The sequence below is a fragment of the Dipteris shenzhenensis genome, chromosome 4, assembly GCF_047967505.1.
Source record: "Dipteris shenzhenensis isolate YYH24624 ecotype China chromosome 4, Dip_SZ_1.0, whole genome shotgun sequence".
NCBI lineage: Eukaryota > Viridiplantae > Streptophyta > Polypodiopsida > Gleicheniales > Dipteridaceae > Dipteris > Dipteris shenzhenensis.
In genome coordinates, this window is record NC_141599.1 from 37,582,716 (window position 1) to 37,604,576 (window position 21,861).

The following is a 21,861-nucleotide window of genomic DNA, read 5'->3' on the forward strand; positions in this document are numbered from 1 at the left end:
TCCACTTTGCTTATGGAGGCAAAAGTTCAATTATTTTATGTGGCCATCATTTCCTTTTTAGCATAGCATGTTGGATCATCATTTGGCAATGGTGTAGAAAATTAGCGGCCAATGCATTCAAAAAAAAAGGGGGGGGGGGGGGGGGGAAGAGTGTGGATCGCCTTTAAAAACTAACTTTATAGGCCCATGACTTTTAATTGACAATCAAAATGGGGTAGTCTTGATAATCAAATCAATTGGTAAGGTCTACATGTAACTTATGTTTCCCCATTTGCTGAAGTATTATCTACTATAACAACTTTCAAAGCTCTCGAGGAGGCAAGGCCACCCAAAAACAAGGGCCACCTAAAAATAGGGGAAACAGGGAAGGGGTCATACTTCTTTTTTTCAAGGGGGTTCCTCTCCAATTTTGGCCTTGAGCAAGGAGCTAGCTGTATGAAAAGAAGCGAGTAATGATAATTGACGGCTTGTTTCAATTGAGATTATTGGGTTCTTCCTTATTGTTCCTATTCTAATGGATGTTTGATGGTTGTTCTACAAGAGTAGAGCAGCATAGTGGAGGTGAGAGTGGCTTTGAAAATTTTAGTGTAGAATGCTATGTAATCAATGGTGACTTGGACAGCGAGTCATAGAGGGGCTACATGAATACAAGAGGGAGGAATAAATGTTACAAATAAGTTGGGTGTTGATTGAGTTTGATGTAAAGGAGTGTCCTCCTAGGGAAATCCCTAGTGTTGGAGCAAAATTTGTACACTTCATCCACGATTGGCAAGGTGTCATCCATTCTCAAATGCGCCTTTGGCTTGATGTTGCTTGCAAGTCATTGAGGATTGTGTATCCCTTCTAGATGAATGGATATTGGGATCCTGTTGTGATAAACTAACATAAAAAGGATACGATACAAGTGCACAATGGCCTCCATTGACCTTGATGTGCTCAACTTGGGGAGGCAACCCTATTGTGTTTGTGATGCAAGCATTGGTCTTGTTGAGGGGTCCCAATGGGCCAAGGGATGCAAGTTTTACCGACTCCATGTCACATGAATGTAATATGTAATGTAGGAAATTAGTGGTTGCATCATGGGCATGATGGTGGACGGAAAGTCACTACTTTGGGCTATGTTATCCATTTTTGAATGTTGGTGCTTGGGTTAAGAGTAGGTTAGATTTTGAGCTTGACTAAGGCATGGACATTGAAAACAAACGTCTTCTCTTCCAACGAGGGAAGGTGTGGATCGATGATACACATGATATGTAATGGGTGCAATGAATGGTAATAAATTTGCATTAAATGTATTGGGGGCAATAAATGGTACTGGATTTGCATGGAGAGAGCGGAAGTGTTCTCTCAAAGGGGGAAGAGCAAGGGGCACTGAGCAAAGAGGGATGGAGAAGGCAAATCATATGAACCACCTTGCTCAAACGGGCCTATTTGCCCGATCTTGAAAAGAAGCCCTGGAGAATCATCTCTTCCAGGTCGGTGATACCAGTCGATCTCAAATTTCAATCCACGGAAGCTGCAGATTGCCGGAGTGTGGAGTCAATTGCAATCACCGGCGGCGGGAGGTGTAGGAGATGGAGAAGTGAAGAGAGGTGAATCTCAATCTCAATCTCAATCTCAATCTCAATCTCAATGTGAATCTCAATCCACGGAATCCATGGAGCCGAATGGGAGACATAGGGGGGGCAGCGAAAAGTGGAGGCAAATTTAGCGGGATGGGAATTTAGGAGGGGGTTAACCAAAAATGGAGACGACCACCACTTATAGAAAGAAACCTTTCTTGCACTTCTTCAGCAGCAGCAGCAGCTGAGCTCCCTGGCTATGGCGCCTCGCTTCTGACCTCGCCTTCTTCTTCTTCATCAGGTAACGCCTCCCCTTTCTTCTCCTCCTCGAAATTCGTTTCCTTTCCTTTCCATTTCCTTTGTCGGATTGTCTTGCCCCTCGATTTTCTATGCCGATCCACCCTGCTCCTGCTCGCAGCTTCCCCCTTCGCCGCTTTCCTTGCCTCTCTTTGCTCGATTTGCACCTGCTTCCTTCTCGCTGCGCTTTTTTGCGCTTGCACGCTTCTCTAGACTTCGTAGCTGCTGTCGGATGCGCACACATTCCCCCTGGGGCCTCGCATTGCGCTCCCGAGGATTAGATTTGCCCCGTATAAGGCGAACCGCACGTTGATCTCTAAGGAATCCAGGGGAGTAGCTCTTCTACACTTTGCGAGAGCTACCACGTGTGTACATCGGATCTGAGATGCTTCGCTTTCAGTCATTAGCATGGCTGGGAACGGATCCAGCAGATTTAAAGCTCCAGGATCACAGCATTGCTGGGAGATGTAGCAAATACATTTCACGGAACTGGATCTGACACGTTAGACGCCGAAATGCCACTCCAGGAGCGCCATTACTGAGCGTTTTCTTTTGGGTGGCTGAGAGTGTAGCCTTTGTCTCGTTTTGTCTAGCCATCTAGCAATTTTTGCGCTGCGGAGAGGAAAGTCGAGGTCCTGCTATGCGTAACATCCGTGGATTTGCAAATCGATCATATACTGTGCGGAAATAGTCATATATGAACTGCGTTGTAGAATGAACCGTAGCTCAAGCTAGGAGCAGTCTGGGTGACAGTCGCCGTTCGTGTTTTTAGTCATAAGCCAGTAGCAGTCTATCCACCGCTTTGGACAAACCAAGCGTTCTTCCGTATTGATGTCATTTGCGGACAGCTTGATGCGTATCAAGTAATCAATGTTTCAACGTGATCATACGGGCGAGTTTTTCGATTCTTCCAGTCCTTACATAGCGACGTCTTTCACTGTTTTCCGTTCTGCTCCTCCTTACATCGGAGCGCATTCTACTGAGAAATGCAGTTTGTGCTCACGTGCTTTGTTTCAATCTACGGTGTGCACCCTCAAGGTCGAAGGTCGGGACGAGTTTGCTTTAGTACTTGCCATCTGGTGATTTGAAACGCAGTTCGAGGACGCATTTTATTTTGGATTTACATGTTTGCCATCAATTTTCCTTGGGCAGGTGATTATCGCCAGAAGTACCACTGCTTTCTGGCAACATGGCGGCAGGGAAGCATTTCCGCCAGGAGAAACGGATGCCGTCTTTCTATATCATGGTCACGGCTGTGATCTTTGTTGCGTTCTTTTTGATTGGCGTATGGGTCTTCAGCTCTCCTTCTGAGTCTCAAGTTGTGAAAGACGATGGTGAACCGGAAGCTGTACCGGCTGTTTCGAAAGTAAGATCTGAAGAGAAAGCTACGAGTGACACTCAGGCATTCGAAGAGAGTGCTGGCGATCTGCAGCAGGAAAATGAAGAGAAGGCGGAGGAAGAGCCTCAAACACAGAAAGAATCACCTGAACTCGATACAGAGCAAAAGGATGACGAGCCTACGCAAGAGAAGGTACGACAAGAACCCGTCAAGAAGAGAGCAGAGGATTCTGAGGAGTTAGAAATGGATCGAGAAGACACTCAGAAAGACAGCAAGTCTGTGGAAGAAGCATCGGAGCATATCATTGAGGTTGAAGAAAACGGTGGATCGCAGGCTGAAATTCAGATCGAAAACAAGGAGACTACAGGTAACTGGGAAACTCAAGCAAGTGAATCCAAAGAGGAGAAAGAAAAGGTGGATCAAGAAGAAAAGGGGAAGGCCGAGGATGAGCTTTCAGAGGAGGGGAGCAGCTCTGATAAAAAATTGAAGGATGAAGAGATCATTGAGCAAACCACAGAAAAAGAGGAGACTCAAGACGATGGCCCGAAAAACGGGAAGGAGAAATTTGCAGTATGCGAATTCGAGGGAGCGATTGATTATATTCCTTGCCTTGACAACAAAAAGGCTATAAAAGCACTGCACAGTACTAAACACTATGAACATCGAGAGAGACATTGTCCTGATACAGCACCTACTTGCCTAGTTCCCCTACCTGAGGGTTACCGCTCACCAATTCGGTGGCCTCAAAGCAGAAAAGAGGTGATGTTTTTTTCTTCCTACGATTTTCTTCCCCTGTTCCTTTTCTCTTTCTTTATTTTTTCGTTAACACGAATCGATTTAAACATGTGCGTGTACCGTTAAGGACATATTTTATGCTCTTGAATTTCAGTTAGACCAAGTATACGAAGCCACGAAGATAAATTGGCTCTAGATTGTTCTCAAACCGGCCTACAACTTTTCAAATACGTTATCGCTGCTATTGTTTCACACTGACCAATTCCATTCGTATCTAGCCAAAGTAAACCTACACATCAATTCGTTTGGCTATATTTCGTTAGCTCTGGACGCTAATACTCTGTTTCATTAACAGGTCTGGTACAACAACGTTCCTCATCCAGGGCTCGTCTCATACAAGAAAGACCAGAACTGGGTGAAGAAGTCAGGTGATCGGCTTCTATTTCCTGGAGGGGGAACTCAATTTAAACATGGAGCTCTTCATTACATAGATTTTGTCGAGCAGGTGCACATATAATCTTCTTTCTCTTACATGTAGGAATTTTGGTTGCTTCATTTTTCTCTCTTTTTGCAGCTAGATTTAGATGCTCGTTTGGGAGAGACTAAAATGAAATCGTTTAGACTTCACAAGCAGTTGTAGCTTGAATGAAGAGGTTTTGGACTACTTTTTGATTAGCCTTCTCCTTTTGTGCTAGCCTTCGTCATGGCTGAGTCTGCCCTTCACCTCCGGAGTGCCGACAGAAACCCAGTACAAAGACTTTGTATAAATGGATGCTAAGTATGTGGGTGTGTGGATTTGTATGTGTGAGAGCATATTTTTATGGGTGTGTGGATTTGTATGTGCTAAATGTATGTGGGTGTGTGGATTTGTATGTGTCAGAGCATATTTTTATACTATGGTCTACACCCACTATTGGGCGCTGATGACGTCAGTGGGGATGTCATAGTAGCTAGTCCTTGCTATGCATGATGGAGTTATGGTTTTCAACCTTATGAGTGACTATCATGAGATTGAAACTGCACTATGCTGTGTTTGTAGAGGATGAGTTTGGTAATGTTCCTAGATTCATCTAGGTAGATGCTTCTGCCATATTAGTGGACATGCAAATTTCACCTTGTAAAGTTTTCGTCCATGTTGCGGCCTGTTGGTATTGCGTTAATTCTTTCTATCTTAAATGATGCATGTCCCTATCAGCTAGATTTACACGCTCGTTTGGGAGAGACTAAAATGAAATCGTTTAGACTTCACAAGCAGTTGTAGCTTGAATTGAGGTTTTGGACTACGATTAGCCTTCTCCTTTTGTGCTGCCCTTCGCCTCCGGAGTGCCAATAGAAACTCAGTACGAAGACTTTGTATAAATGGATGCTCAAGTATGTGTGGGTGTGTGGATTTGTATGTGTGAGAGCATATTTTAATATGTCTACACCCACTGTTGGGCACTGATGGCGTCAGTGGGGATGTCATAGTAGCTAGTCCCTGCTATGCGTGATGGAGTTTATGGTTTTCAACCTTATGAGTGACTATCATGAGATTGAAACTGCACTATGTTGTGTTTTTAGAGGATGAGTTTGGGAATGTTCCTGGATTCATCTAGGTATATGCTTCGCCATATTAGCAGACGTGCAAATTTCACCTTGTGAAGTTTTCGTCCAAGTTGCGGCCTGTTGGTATTGTGATAATTCTTTCTATCTTAAATGGTGTGTTGCCCTATCAGCTAGATTTAGATGCTTGTTTGGGAGAGACTAAAATGAAATCATTTAGACGTAGTGTGAATGAAGAGATTTTGGACTACTTTTTGATTAGCCTTCTCCTTTAGTGCTAGCCTTCGTCATGGCTGAGTTTGCCCTTCACCTCCAGAGTGCCGACAGAAACTCAGTACGAAGACTTTGTATAAAGGGATGCTCAAGTATGTGTGGGTGTGTGGATTTGTATGTGTGAGCATATTTATTGTCTACACCCATTGTTGGGCGCTGATGACGTCAGTGGGGATGTCATATTAGCTAGTCCCTGTTATGCGTGATGGAGTTTATGGTTTTCAATCTTATGAGTGACTACCGTGAGATTGAAACTGCACTATGTTGTGTTTTTAGAGGATGAGTTTGGGAATGTTCTGGATTCATTTAGGTATATGCAAATTTCACCTTGTGAAATGTCCATGTTGCGGCCTGCTGGCCTATATATAGGCCTGCCTAGGTGGGTCAGCCAGCAGCCACAACCAGGCTGGTCGACCCAGTTTGTGGGAATCAACCAGCAGGTCGGCCAGATCAAGGGGGCAGCCATGTCCTATATAAACCCCCCTCTACCACATCAGCCACTGTATCCTTCTAGGCAGCATGGAGGAGTTTTCCAAGAGAGTTCTCAGTCTTTTGTCCAGCCCTTTGCTGATTGTTTGGTGCTCACTCTTGAGCTTGTTTTTGCCCACTTTTTGGTGGATGAATATGATGCGAGGTCTCTCTCGATCTCTCTTGTATATGCTGTCTACACTCTTGTGCCAGGCCTTCATCAGTGAGTTGCATCATAGAGTGGGGAGGATAGAGCTGATCTTATTCCATTGTGTGTGAGATTGAGTGATTCTACCTCGTGGTTTCTAACATGGTATCAGAGCCAATGCTGCAGCTCTAGTTTCCACTCTGAAGGAAGGAGTTCGTCCACAACAAGGTGACCCCGGTCCAACTCAAGTTTGCATGGAGTTTTCTGGTGTCTACAGCAAGTGATTATTTGCAGGTTTGTAGAGTGTATTGCAGTAGGAGATTGCATCCTCGACAGCCACTGCTCTCCCATCCCCCTCTTTGTGTGTTGACGCTTGGGATGCTCCCACAAAGCTTCAAGGGTTTTGTAACCAAAGAGGAAGGACCAAGCCTCCGAAGAGCTTGGTCCCTTATTGCTGTAGGAGGCGGCTCGGGAGAAGAAATTCAACAAAGAAGATGACAAGGCACTCTTGGTGAAAGAGAAACCCGGTGAGGGAGAGTCTAAGGATTTCAAAGGCAAAGCAGAAGATGTAGAGAAGAAGTTAAGTATTTCTACTGCGAGAAGCTTGGCCATTATGCAAAATTTGTCGCAAGAAGAAGGCAGATCTGAAGCTGAAGAGGGAGTCCAAGCCCAAGGAGGAGTTGAAGTTCGACACAACAAACATTGTTATTCGTGTGCTCTTCCTAGTCATTGAGCATTGCTCCACTCATGTATGGAATGAAGACATGGAGGGCTAGTATGTGGATAGTGGGGCATCAAAACATATTTCGAACAAGAAGGGATGGTTTAAGACCATGGAAGGTACACAAATCCCGACTCTAAAGTGACGGTGGGGGACAACGGGACATGTCATGTCAAAGGTATTGGCAGCATACCATTAAGCACAAAGTCAGGTTGCGTTGAGGTAATCTCTTGTGGCGGGAGATAGACCATCCTCGTTCTTTCCTGCTCAACACTACCTGCAAACTGCAAAATGATGCACTCAATACACAAAGTGATGCTGTGGATGTGAGTGAGAGAATCAGAGGGAGAGAATGTAGTGGGCCTCTGAAGAGGAATAGATACAACTGAATAATGAATTCCCAAATCGCTGGATACTATTGTATGGAGGGGTTGAAATCCTCGCTGTAAAACTATCCTAGAATAGATATTGAGTAGAGGAGGTGAATCCTCACTAGAGATCCTTGAAGAGGATGAGGCTATCTTGCTGGGAGGCCTGGCTATCGCTGCTCTGAAGGTTGGAATGCCTGAGGTGGAATGATGAATGGTGCTGCCTTTTATATGCCCCCTTGGGCCTCAAACAGACCGACCATCAAGGCCGACCCCTGCTATTGCAGAGCCGCCTGGTCCACTGCCCCTGCTGGGTACCACACCTGCTGATGTGGCCTGCGTGTCGTCTTGCGCTGCCTGCGTGTCCTGTATCTACTGGCTGAATGCGTGACGGTCCCACGTTACAGCTGTTGATGTGGGAGCCTGCATGGTAGGCCATGCCCTGCGATGGCTATTGCTGAGGTGGCTGCTTGCATGGCAGTCTAGCATGGCCACGGGTTGAGGATGCCCGTGACATCCCCTTCTGTTGAACTTGAACCAGTATATGAAAGTGGCCTCTCGTTGTTTTGATGGAGGTGATTGGTTGTGGTATACCTGGTTGATAAATCCTGATATGAATTATTGGTTCATGAAGCTGGAAATGGTAGCTAAGCTCATGGATCTTGATCTGTAGGTATTGAATGCCTGCATCTGCTGCTAACTTCTGGTAAGGATATGTGCTATGGGTTAATGCACTAGGATGATGCTCCATGTGGTTTTCCTTGGTGCATATAGGTGATAAGGACGGAGGAAGACTGGGTTTGAGAGAGGCATCCTAGTCTTGTTGTAACCCTGTTGCCTGCTGTAAGATTGTATCCTGTTGTAGTATTGTGTCTTCTTGTAAAATTGTGTCTTATCGGCACCGGTTTTGAGCCCCTTGAATAACTGATATCAAAGGTCTAGGTGGAAACCGTTAATCCATTAGATGAACTTGGACCAAAGGTTGAGGTGGAAGCCCTTAATCCATTAGATGAACTTGGAACCATGGCCTAGGATTTTGACATCCAAGCCTTGGTGCTGATAATTTGGTCGGACTTCGAACTGGTGTTACCATTGTGTTCCCAAGACGATGTTCGTTGCTTGAGTACTTGCGTCCTTGAGTGCCCAACAGTGTACCCACCCTAAGATCGTCAAAGTGGCTGAAGCTACCTGGGTCCTGCATGGTGCTCTCTATCTACTGCCCTAGAAATGCCCCATTCAAGCTACTTTGGAGATGATGTCCTTCTAAGCTACTTTGGTGGAGATGATGTCCTCGAAACTACTTGAATCTGCCAGGACAAGGAACTTCTGACCACCAACCTGTCTATAAAACTGAAAGATATTGGGAAACTGACGAGGTTCCCTCTTGTGATGAGCTTCAAGCTCTTGTATGACTACTGAGCTTGTGCGGTAGTCTGTTGTTCATCAAGCTCCTGAGGTTTTTAAAGCTATTGTTGAACCACTTGACACGGCTCTTGCGGTGAGGGAAGCTTTTGGTAATGCGGGCAATCTTTCTTAATATGGCCTGGCACATGGCAATGCAAGCATTGGCTCTCCTTGGCATAGAGTGCTTGTGTTGCTTTATCCAAGTACCCACCATGGTCAGTTCTTCGCCATCCAGCTCTCATCTGCTACCCATTTCCACCATCACCTGGTGTGGAATCCTAGGACTTCTTATTGTTGACGTGCTTGGATCCTTGACCCTTGTGCATGAGCTCAAATTTCTGAGCAAGCTCGTATGCACACTCATAATCCCATGGCCCGAAACTTTTGACATATCATTGGATGTTTGTATGCATCCCATTGATCAGTTTCTGACTTTCCTCCAGTTGCAATTGTATAAACACTTGAGTGAATTTATTGGCATAATAATTCACTGTCTCAATGTCTCCCTGCGTAGCTCATAGAATTGACTCTAAAGCCTTTCCAGGTATTGGGGTGGTAGGAACTGTGATCTAAGGTCTTTCACAAACTCCATCCAACTGTAAAGAGGTATCTGCTCATTTGCATCAGAGTGGTCTTTCCGATATTTGAGCCGCCAGGTGATCGCCTCGCTTGTAAGGTGTGTGGATGCTAGGATGCACTGCTCGTTGTCGCTTGTGGCCATCATAAAAAAATAACTTTCAAATTGATTGAGCCATGGCATCAACACCAAAGGTTCTTGCTTACCATCATATTGTGTGAAGTTGAACTTTCCCGGAAAAGAAGGCTTGATTGGTGGTGGGGGCCTCTCCTTGTCTTCCCCGGTTGGTTGGAGTAGAGTAAGGAGGAGTTGCCGGTCCCGTTGTTCCTTCTCCTCCCAAGCGGCATGCTCTTTGTGCTCCTTGGCTTCTTGAGCCTTGCGGTCCCGGAGCTCCTTGGCTTCTCGAGCCTCCCGATCGCGTTCCTCTCTGGCCTCCCGAGCTGCTCTGTCACGGTCTTTGGCAGCCTACTCATGATCGTCCTGCATTTCTTTTGGAGCTGGGCCATGTGGGTGAGCCTCGGGCTGCTGCTGCAGCATTTGCATCATGGTCTGCCCCCTTGTGTTGGACTACTCATTGGCACTCATGGTGTCCTTACTGGATCTTGTCTATCTAGACCACAAAACAATAGAGCTGCCCCTAAACTGATCCTCTCTATCTTAGGAAAGAAATTTTGAAGCTCTCATACCAATGTAGCTGGAGATAGACTATCCTCACTCTCTCTCTCTCCTGCTCAACACTTAGTGCGAATTGCAAGATGATGCACTCAATACACAATGTGATGTTGTGGACATGAGTGAGAGAATCAAAGGGAGAGAATGTAGTGGGCCTTTGAAGAGAGTAATGAATGCCCAAAGTGCTCCATACAACTGTATGGAGGGGCTGAAACCCTCACTGCAAATTGTCGTGAGAACTGGAGCAAGTCTCGTTCCTAGGTGCTAGCTCTGATCTTGGATTGAGTCGCGGACGTGCGCTTGCATCATAGCGTAGCCCAAGGCCCAACAGTAGATCCCAGGCTTCACAGCGCCACTTGGTGGTATGGGATACCAGGTTGGTTAGGAGTTCGTGCCAGTAGCTCAGCTCGTGACTGGGAGGGGACACCTCTTGTTTCGGGATCGCATCTCGTAGATGTCATTGTTGGGTGGTGAGCAGTGTGCTCAGTTTTCTCACGTTTGGTGTGTTCTTGTGTTTGCTTGCAGAACAGAGGTATCAGGAGTGCTGGGGTCGTGTCAGTTGGTATCAGAGCCAATTCCTGAGGTAGGAACTTCTGTTGCGAGAAATTTGAACGATTTTTTCTCCAAGTATGCCCTAATTTCGAAATTCATGTTCATTACTCTACTAGTGCTTGTTTGGTTCATTGGTTAAGGGAAGTGGTTAAGATTAGGGAAAGAAGGTATAGGAGAAGGCAGAGAATGAGTGAATTCGAAGTTGAACTGAGGCGTTAGGTGAGAGAGAGCGAGGTGTAGCTTGGAGGGACAGAGAACGATTGGAGGGGAGAGAGATTGCAGGTGAGAAGCGCTCATAGGAGTGAAGTGATGGACTGATCGTTGGTAAGCGAAGGGTTGAGGCAGAGCTTCAGTTGAACCCAGGTACGGTACGCTGAGTAGGGACCATGAGAGCGCCAAGGGCTGTTTGCAGCCAAGGAGGGAGTTGAGGGGTGCGCCATAGCTTGGAGCAGGCGGCAAGTAAGGCTGCGTCTATTCGAGAGGGGCCTGGATGATTAAAAGAGCACTACCCCTCCAAGTTAGGAGGGAGGCGCTTTCTTAGAGGCTGAGCTCTCTAAAAGCATTGCTCCCCACTCTAGACCTTAACACAGCAGCAGCTCCTCCCCTATGGGCAGATTTGTGCGCAAGCCTCTACCCCTCCACATTCCCTTCCCGATTTGACGCCCTGGTTTTGCCTGCTGCAGATTTTCGTACGGGCCATCAAGGAGCTCGGCTCCTGGATTGACAGCCTCCGCCAGCCCCTTCTCCTTTCGACCAGCCAGCCTCTTTCTCTCATTCCCCTCTGTTTTGTTAGTTTTTCTCTCTGTTCCAGCCTCCCAGTTTCAAGACCACCTGTTCCTTCTCTTCTCTCAGTCTATTTTCTTCATCAGATTCGATTCAGTTATGACCCCGAGCTTGCGCTGGGAGACCAAGATATGAACTACCATGCAAAGGATGACCAGGGACTCTACGATGATCTGATTATGAAGACAGCCTTCAGTGAATTCACCACTGCTCTCGATGAAAAGTTTGAGCAGGTTAACACGAATCAAACGGGGTTGACACAGCAACTGCAAGGGATTCAGACTACACTCACACTTTTGACTAGCACTGTTCAGGTGCTCACGCATGTGGATGCCATGGCTTCAGTGTTAGGTCCAAACATCACTCCCGATCCTTTTCCCGGAGATCAGAAGTCTCGTACCAAGGAGGTTGTTGACACTTGGTTGCACAAGTGGCAAGTACACTTCCAGTTTCACCCTTACTCGGATGACAAGAAAATACAGCTTGCAGCAAGGTTTATGTCAGGAAAGGCTTTATTGTGGTGGAAGGAACTCCGACCCAAGCCTGCAACATGGATAGAATTCGAAGGGGTCTTCAGGAAAGAGTTTCTGAAGGAGGAAGATTACGATATCGTAGGCAAGCTCAAAGCTCTCGATATGTCTAAGCTGAATCTGACTTTTGAGGTTTATCTTCAAAGGTTTCGGGATTTGCAGACCAGAGCTACAAAGATGGATCCAGTGACCTTGTTAGGTTTCTTTGTGGATGGTTTGTCTGACTCGTACAAGTTACAGATCAAGAACAAGTGTATCACTTTACAAGAGGCCATGAATTACGTGTGCATCTATGATGATACCATGGCCAGCGCAAAGGGAACCACAGTTGCTGACACAAGTGGGAAGAACAAGAGGAAGTTCTTTCAGTCTACCACTGGTACCGGGGAGTCGAAGTCTTTAGACAACGCCTCCAAGAAACATTCGACTCAGGCGAAGAATGATCATGCCCGTTTCCTTCGTAACTTGAAGCTAAAGAAGGAAGGACGTTGATGCGGGTCCAGGTACCAAAGCTAAGGAAGCTAATCAAGTTTCGATGACAGGTATTTCTGTAAATGTCATTACCTACCTACTTTCTTGTAATTGCACTTTTAATAATTTGTTATTTGGTTGCCATGATCTTTTTCGAGTTTATGGAGAAGTTAGGGACCAAAGAGTTCACATTTTCTTTGACCTAGACAGCTCTCACAACTTTGTTAATTACAAACTTGTGCAGATGATGGGGCTGTCCACAATACCTAGTGATCACACCTATAAGGTGTAGCCCCAAGCTGGAAAGTAGTTTTGGCATCGTAATATTGAAGCGCTTTCTATCCGGATTCTAGACTACACAGCTGCTCTTACGTGCTATGTCATGCACTTGGAGTATGTGGACTTGTTAATCGGATTAGAGTGGTTTAAAACCCATGATATTCGGATTGGATGAAAGGAACATACTCTTTCTTTTTTGGATAAGGACATCCAATTTTCTATTCAGTGTGATAATATTTCCTCTTCTTAGGGACCTATTGTATCTGCGATGCAGCTTCAGAATATATTAAACACTTCTCATTATGATGTGTATCAGTGTGTTTTGATTCCGCTTTCTTCATTTGTTGTCTCTGTTAATAACAAGAATGATTTAAGTGTGTTTGAATACCGTGAATTGAGAACGTTGTTAGACGATTTCATGGATGTATTCCCTGCTCAATTGTCGGAAGGTTTACCTCTAGAATGGGCAGTAGACCATCGTATAGATTTAGGTCATGGGGCTCAACCTATTAGTGTTCCACCTTATAGGATGAGCGAGCTTGAGGAGGATGAGTTAGCTTCACAGCTGCAAGATTATTTGAATATGGGCTATATTCGTCCAAGTAAATCACCTTGGGGAGCACCTGTTCTCTTAAGAAAGAAGAAAGATAATTCGTGGAGAATGTGTATAGATTATAAACGATTGAATAAAGTGATAATTAAGAATCGATATCCTCTTCCTCGTTTTGATGATTTGATAGACCGTTTGGTCGGAGCAAAGTATTTCACTAAGATTGATTTGCGTACGGGCTATCACTAAATCCGTATCTATGCTAAAGACATAGATAGAATCACATTCCGAACTAGGTATGGCCACTATGAGTTTCTCGTATTACCTTTTGGTTTAACCAATGCTCCTGTCACCTTCCAGCAAATGATGAACGATTTGTTCCGAGATTTTCTGGGCAAATTCGTTGTCGTGTTCTTAGATGACATCTTGGTATATAGTCGAACGCTAGAGGATCACATTGGACACCTCCGGATTGTCTTAGTTATCCTAAGACAGCATAAGCTCTATGCCAGGATGAGTAAATGTGACTTCTTTATGAAGGAGATCATTTACTTAGGACATAAGATTTCTTCTGAAGGTATTAGCATTGATCTAGATCGTATCTAGAAGGTTTTAGAATGGCCTATCCCTTAGACTGTGAAACAACTTCATCCTTTCATAGGATTTACGGTATTTCTACGGAAGTCTATGCGTGATTATTCACACATCACGGCACCCCTGACAAACATATTGAAAGGTCATGGATGTAGGTCTACCCAGCCGATCTCTTGGAATGATGCATTGAACAAGGCTTTTGAAATGGAATGATGCATTGAACAAGGCTTTTGAAACCTTGAAGTTAACTATTAAGGAAGCACCTGTTCTTGCATTACCCGATCCTACCCGGCCTTATGTTTTAGAGACCGATGCGAGTGATTTTGCGATTGGGGCAGCTCTATTCCAAGAGGGCAGACCTGTAGCTTTTCAGAATAAGAAGCTAGACGACATCTAATATCGTTGGTCCACACTAGAAAAAGAACTCTATGCGGTTGTGTATGCTCTGAAGGTTTGGAGACACTACTTGTATGGTTCGAAGTTTCTTGTATTGACGGATCACCAGTCAATCAAGTATGTGTGTGATGGGTTTGAATTGAGGGGACGGAAGGCTAGATGGGCAGAATTAATGCAAGATTTTGATTTTGAAATACGTTATCAAAAGGGTTCACTGAATAGTGTGGCGGATGCCTTAAGTCTAGTCAAGTTTATAAATGCTATGTCATTTACGGAAATATCCTCAGACCTATTTCAATCCTTGAGAGGGCTTTGTGCAACTGACAGTCATTTCAGTTCTTATTGGCAGAAAGTCCAGGATGGGAGCTCCATGGTTGACTAGGACTCAGGGATTGTGCCACCTACGGTACAGGCAGCAGGAGGTCAGTGGATGATTAGAAACGGCTTGTTGTTCCGGAATGGAAAGATATGTGTGCCAGATGTTATGGATCTTCGATCCAAGATTCGTTGGGAGTGTCATGATGCTCCTAGTGCTGGACATCCAGGTATGCATCGGACTCTGTCTCTTGTGAAGCATACCTTTTATTGGCCTAAGATGCATGTATTTATAGAAAACTATGTGGTAGGTTGCCGGGTTTGTCAGGTTACTAAGGCAGAACGTCTTAGAAGTGCGGGTCTATTACAGCCATTACAAATTCTGGGTAATAAATGAGAGTATTTCCATGGGTTTTATTACCAGTTTGCCAAGAACGCGCAAGGGTCATGTCTCCATTTGGGTCATAGTGGACCGTTTGACAAAAAAAGCTAGATTCTTACCTACTAGAACAACTATTTCAGCTGTTCAGATGGCTCACGAGTTTGTGGACCACTTGTTTAAGCTGTATGATTTGCCCTCTGACATAGTCAGTGACACGGACTCGAAGTTTACAAGTAACTTCTGGACACTTGTTTTTGAGAAGTTAGAAACTACTCTAAGTATGAGTTCCTTAGATCATGCACAATCTGATGCTAGTACAGAGAAGGTCAACCAATTGGTTAAAGATATGCTTCGGGCTTATGTTTCTAAGAGACAGTCTTCATGGGAAGATTATCTACCTATGATAGAATTTGCTTATAACAGTGCAAAGCATTCGAGTACTGGTTACCGTCCTTTTATGCTTATGTATGGGTTTCAATCTAAGTCACCAGTTATGGTTGGGTTAAAGGGAATCCAAAATGATGTTGCAAAGACCTTCTTCCAAGACATGCAAGAAATGTTGCAGTTTGCCAAGGAGTCTATTAGAAGTGCCTAAGATCGGGACAGATTTTATGCTAATAGACATCATTCACCCAGAGAGTTCTCTGAAGGAACGATGGTATATTTACGATGGTCCGTTCAAGGTTATCAAAAGAATTGAACCAATTGCATATAGACTAGAATTGCTCCCTGATGTTAAAGTACATCGAGTATTTCATGTCAGCAGAGTGAAAGAGTTACTGGGTGTGGATGATCAACTTGTTTCTCCTCAAGAAATAATAGAAGTTACAGATTTGACTTTTATTCCACACGAACCTGAGAGTATTCTTGAATTTCGTGATAGACAGATTCGTAATCGAACTATCACGGAATACAAGATCAAGTGGAAAGATCGTGTTGAGGAGGATGCAACATGGGAGACATTACAGAGGCTCCAGAGGACATTCCCGGGTTTTTTAGCGAACTCAAGAGTGAGTACTTAGAGAGGAGGGAAAGTATGTCATGTGCACGGATTGGTATCTGACGTATACTGGGTACACAAGACTAGCTCAGGTAGCTTGGGGAGGCTTAGAGCTAGGTAGGCTTGATTCTCAGGTTGAGTGGCAAGGGTACAAACTAGATAGAGGTCTTCGCTATTTTTGGTACTTGGGGCCCGAGTCTATATAAGGGGCCCAGAGGTTCAATTCTCAAGGAGCCGATGGGAGCAAGTCTCGTTCCCAAGTGCTAGGTTTGATCCTGGATTGAGTCGTGGACACGCGCCTGCATCATAGCATAGCCCAAGCCCAAGCAGTAGATCCTAGGCTTCACAGCGCCACCTAGTGGTATGGGACACCAGGCTGGTTAGGATCTGGTTGGGAGTTCGTGCTAGTAGCTCAGCTCGTGGCTTGGAGGGGACATCTCCTGATTCGGGATCGCATCCCGTAGATGTCATGGTTGGGTGGTGAGCAGCCTGCTCAGTTTCCTCACGTTTGGTGTGTTCTTGTGTTTGCTTGCAGAACAGAGGTTTCAAGAGTGCTGGGGCCATGTCAGGTGGGATGATGAATGAAGGCCAAGGGGCTGCCTTTCATAGGCCCCCTCGGGCCTCAAACAGACTGACCGGCAGGGCCGACCCCTTCTACTGCTGAGCTGCCTGGTCCACCGACACCTGCTGGGTTACCGACCTGCTGATCTAGCAGTTGACTGGCCATGTGGCAGATACTGATGTCAGCGCTGCCACGTGGCAGCTACTGCGTCTGCCTGTGTGTCCTCTTGCGCTGCCTGCGTGTCCTGCATCTGCTAGCTGACCGTGTGGCAGTCGAATGTGGCAGCTGCTGATGTGGCAGGCCACGTGGCTGCCTGCTTGGATTGCTGCTGAGCTGGCTGCCTGCATGGCAGTCCAGCATGGCCACGGGCTGAGGATGCCCGTGACATCTCTGGTGTTCTCGATGTTCTAAAGCTTTGCAAGAACTTGCATTCTGCAAGTCAGATGTTGAAGATCGGCAAGATGAGGGTGATATTTGATGACAAGGGATTTGTTGTCAAATCCAAAGAGACTGGAGCTACTGTGAGGAGTTGAGGAAAATGGATTGTACCGCATTGATACTTTCCTAGGTCGAGGAGATCATAGAAGTTCCAAGCTGTGGCATGAAAGATTTGGACAAGTCACGTACGGCACCTTGTCAAAGACGCAAAAGGCGAACATGGTGGATTATATGTGTAGGGACTTAAATATGGTGGTGAGTACATGGAAGCGTGTAAGTGGATATCAATAAGATTATGAGCACCAAGGGGGGTTGTGGGGGAAGGGCTATGCAAGCAAGAGGGGCTGTGTAGGGGCAGACAGGGGTAGTGTGGGTAGAGAGAGAGAGATGGGGTGAGGGCCAGACTTGTAAGCTGAGATCTGGAGAGATCCATAGGAGTGTACAATAAAACCATATAGTGCACAAAATTCTATCCTGTGAAAATCTGATTTGTAACGTCGTTTCTTTTTAACATCCATTACTGCATCTTGCTGCCATCTCTTATAGTATGTGCTTCCTATAAAAGAATATCTGATAGAAAATAGATGCAGCCATGTATTATTTTTGGATTTGCTTTCTATGATGTCTTCTTATCACCTCTTATGTTATGTGCATTTTGCTGTTGTAAAGCAGACGCTGCCAGAAATTGCTTGGGGCAAACGTACACGTGTCATGTTGGATGTCGGCTGTGGAGTTGCAAGTTTTGGGGGTTACATGTTTGACCGGGAGGTGCTCACCATGTCGTTTGCTCCTAAGGATGAACATGAAGCGCAAGTTCAGTTGGCTCTTGAGCGGGGAATCCCTGCAATATCATCTGTGATGGGAACCCAAAGGCTGGTCTTTCCAAGCAATGTGTATGATGTTGTTCATTGTGCTCGGTGCAGGGTACCTTGGGAGATTGAAGGTACATCCTGGTTTGGAAATTCGCCAGCAAATGGATGCAAATTTTGCTATTCCTGAGGGTGAAAGTCTTATTTCTTCAGTTTATTTAGTGCTTTCCTCAAACGGTTCATGAACTGCATGCTTCTAAAAGAACGGAACTTGGATAAAGAGCATCAAGGTCTACATCAATGAATTTGTTGGCAAGTTAGTTTCTGCGTGTGTTAATGCTGTTGGGCACACAGCTGTGATTTGATTCTTCAGTCTCATACGGTAATTATTCAGTTCATATTAGCATGTCAGTAGTTTAAACGGGCTTGGATTGTATGAAGGATAGGGCTACCTTGTGATCTATTGCATCAAGCAACAGTTTCTAGTGAAGGTTGATTATTGGCATCACTGCACTTATATGTGACTGTCGTTATTCCCTACAAGAAAAAATGAGTCTGGGTGGTAGACAGACTTTGTGCAAATGTGCAGAAGATATTTTCCAAGAAATTTGTCGCCTATTTGTTTTACATCTTTTGTCAAGGAAAAGTTCAGATGCAATAAGGCAACATAAGTGTTGCTTTGCTTGTTAAGTATGTCTTCCTTTTGTTTTTCATAAATGTGTTTGTTTACCTCTTTTTTCTTGTCTTTCATTTTCTCTTTTATTTTCTGTGTAGTTTTTTTATCTTAAGAACAACAAAAAATCCAAATTTGTATGATTGGACTTATTCTAGTCTCATAAAGGTACATTATCTTTTTGCTGAATTTTCAGGTGGCAAACTTCTACTTGAGCTTAACCGTGTTCTGAGGCCAGGAGGATATTTTGTTTGGTCAGCAACTCCAGTGTATTGGAAGGGCGAGGAGGATGTGGCGATCTGGAAAGGTTGAACAACATGACCTTCTTCCTGTCTTTGCAAATTGAAAAGCAGGTCTTAGAAATCTTGTGTCAGGTGCTCTTGTGGAGAAAGATTCTGTCTATGGTGGTTTTGGGAAAAGGATGTGCTCCCTATTGTATTGGATTTTGCAAAGGGAGGAGTACGAATTGCACTTTCTTTCCTGAAGTGGCAAAACTCTCTTTTATGGATTTCATCTAGGGTTCTATGTTTACTCACTACTCCTCTGTTTGCCATTTCATAAATTGAGTCCAAACTTGTTGTTTGCTTGAAGATTCTCAGTCAAAATATGTTTTTTTTTTTCAGCTTTGGTAACAGAGAGGAACCAATCTCTCTGATCTGCGAAAAGTTCAAAGCTTGCAAGTGTGTCCGGACTTTCAGACACATTGCCACATTGCTCTATTTTCTTTCTTTTTGAGATTGGTTCTCAATTTGGAACTTTTATCCAAACTGATATTTGGAACAGCCGAGGGAGAAGAAAATGCAAATCGAGAAAGTTTATAGCTTTTGCACATAGCATGCGTTCCAAATATCTGCTTTGGGTTGATTCTTCGAAAGCTGCTTCTTTTTTTGTCCCTTTTTCATTTTCATAGTATGTTTAACTCGGTTCACCAGTTCTGGTTCCATTTCAGAAAAGATTAAAAATTCGCAAGTCTAGAACCTTTCTATGTCCCAGAAGGATGCATATATCAGTCTGCTTGTCACCTTTAGAGTAGTTGCATGATTCTCACCTATGTGACATGCACCCATTTTCATGTTCACCAATTCCGGTTCCATTTCAGAAAAGATTAAAATTTGCAAGTCTAGAACCTTTCTATGTCCCAGAAGGAATGCATATATCAGTCTGCTTGTCACCTTTAGAGTAGTTGCATGATTCTCACCTATGTGACATGCACCCATTTTCATGTGCTGTTTATGTAAATAGGGTACATACAGGTCATTGCTTGTGCTTAATATTTTGTGCGCCATGATTTCAAGCTTTGTGAGTGAAGAATGAAGGAAAAGCAAGTTCCATATTCTTTATTAAGACATGGATGCTAACTTTCCCTGGTAAGAGAAAGCTCCATATTCTTTGTTAAAGCTCTGTAGGAAAGACAAAGCTCCCTATTCTTTGTTAAGTCATGCCTGTTACTTTCCTGTAGTCCCCTAGTGTGCTGCATCAACCAGCATGTATGGTTTGGAAGTTTTGTGTGTGGAGGCTTAGGAACGTGAAGCTGGCCCCTTTCGATGAACTCTTATCTTTCTGGATTTGGCCCTACACTTTGATATAGTTTAAATGTCTTTCTTTCGGATCTGTTGGATGAGGCTCTAGGGAATTCTGCATACGTATGGGATTTTGATACTCAGGTTTAGGTTAGTTGTAGCAATACTCCAATGGCCTTTTAAATGAGGGGCTCAATATTCTTTGCAAAAATAAAAAGTAAAAAAAATCAGGGTCTCAATATCATCTACAATTTGGTCTCTTTATAGAAATGATCAAATTTTGAATGCAAAAATGCATCTTCGAAATTAAGGTCTTCTTTCTCTATTGTTTACTGATTCCACTGGCTTGCTCTGCAGCAATGGTGGCACTAACTGCTGCAATATGCTGGAACCTGGTGGCTAAGACTACGGATGCATCAACAGGCATTGGTGTTGCTATTTTTCATAAGCCAACAAATAATTTCTGCTATGAAAACCGGAAAAAGAAAAATCCACCAATGTGCGACGAGGATGATAAACCAGATGCTGCATGGTAAGACTGCTGTGTTTTTTAATGTAGATTTCTGCATCTGAGTTTTAATTTCACAAACTTGGTTTTTTCATATTTAACTCACAATATGGGAGCTGTTTCGTTACAGGTATATTCCTATGACTGCTTGCATCCATAAAATACCCTCCGATGAGGATGCTCGTGGAACAGACTGGCCTCAGGAGTGGCCTTTGCGGCTTTCAACTGCCCCAACATGGTTGAATAATGTGAAAGGATTGTATGGGAAACCAGCAGCTGCGGATTTTCGGTCTGACAGTGAGCATTGGCAGCGTGTTGTGGAGAAATCTTATCTTCGTGGCCTTGGTATTAATTGGAAAAACATCAGGAATGTAATGGACATGAGGGCAGTCTATGGAGGGTAAGCAGTCTACAGGCTTTGGTCCTGAGCCAACTTTTCGAATGTGGACTGTCATGCAATGTGGAGTTTGAGGGTCGACAGTGTTGTCTATTTTCAAGATGCTAACACCATTGGATTCTGGAAATTGACAGTTTCGCAGCTGCCCTAGTGTCACAGCCTGTATGGGTGATGAACGTAGTACCTTTTGATGCAGCAGATACATTGCCAGTAATATTTGATCGTGGACTTTTTGGGATTTACCATGATTGGTGTGAGTCATTCAGCTCGTATCCAAGGACATATGATCTTCTACATTCAGATCATCTATTCAGCAAACTTAAAAAGAGGTGAGGGGAATGTTTGACATGATCTTCTTCCCTGATCAAATGGCTGGCATATTGCAACTGTTTTAGTGTATGTGTATTTCATTCTGAAACCATTTTGATTCTGTAGATGCAATATTATGGGCACCATCGTGGAGATGGACAGGCTACTGAGGCCAGAAGGCTGGGCAATATTTCGTGACAAGGTTGATGTCATCAAAGAGATACAAGCCTTTGTTGAGGCACTACATTGGGATGTCCGGATGACATATGTAAAAGCAGAAGAGGGCCTCTTGGCTGTGCAAAAGACCAGGTGGCGGCCTCAAGCCACTTCTTGAATTTGGACCTTGTTTCTTGTGCTGTGGCATTGTGCAGAGGTGATTGTATTATGAAGGGCCTTTTGGCTGAGAGAAATATATGGTAACCTTGTCATCTGCAGACTTTCAGCATAAAGAAGGCAATCTTGTAGCTTTACATCAAGCAGTTCTCATTCAATTGAGGTAGTAGTAGTGCGAACATAAAATTTGTTACCTCAGAAGGTGAGGTCATTGAATTAATGCACACATTTAGTGCTTGGATTTTGAGGGTTGGCGCGAAATTGTGTTACAATCCATTCTTTAAGACTCTCCTGGCCAGATTTGTAAGAACACTATTAGAATTTAATGGACAGTGGAACAATGCTTGTATTTTA

General features: G+C 44.4%; 1 protein-coding gene across 2 annotated transcripts; it reads left to right on the forward strand.

Annotated features, from left to right (window-relative positions):
* Nucleotides 1-1,775: 1,775 nt before the first annotated feature.
* On the forward strand, nt 1,776-21,861 carry LOC147902808 (putative methyltransferase PMT23). Of its 2 annotated transcripts, none has more exons than XM_087373824.1 (9): nt 1,776-1,863; nt 3,012-3,957; nt 4,289-4,438; nt 17,631-17,901; nt 18,637-18,747; nt 20,318-20,492; nt 20,599-20,868; nt 21,000-21,194; nt 21,301-21,861. In XM_087373824.1, the coding sequence occupies exons 2-9, from the start codon at nt 3,049-3,051 to the stop codon at nt 21,506-21,508; spliced, it is 2,289 nt and encodes a 762-aa protein (XP_087229950.1). In that variant the 5' UTR covers nt 1,776-1,863; nt 3,012-3,048; the 3' UTR covers nt 21,509-21,861. The 2 variants fall into 2 exon arrangements, with proteins under 2 accessions (XP_087229950.1, XP_087229951.1); XM_087373825.1 differs by lacking the exon at nt 1,776-1,863 and adding an exon at nt 2,801-2,904.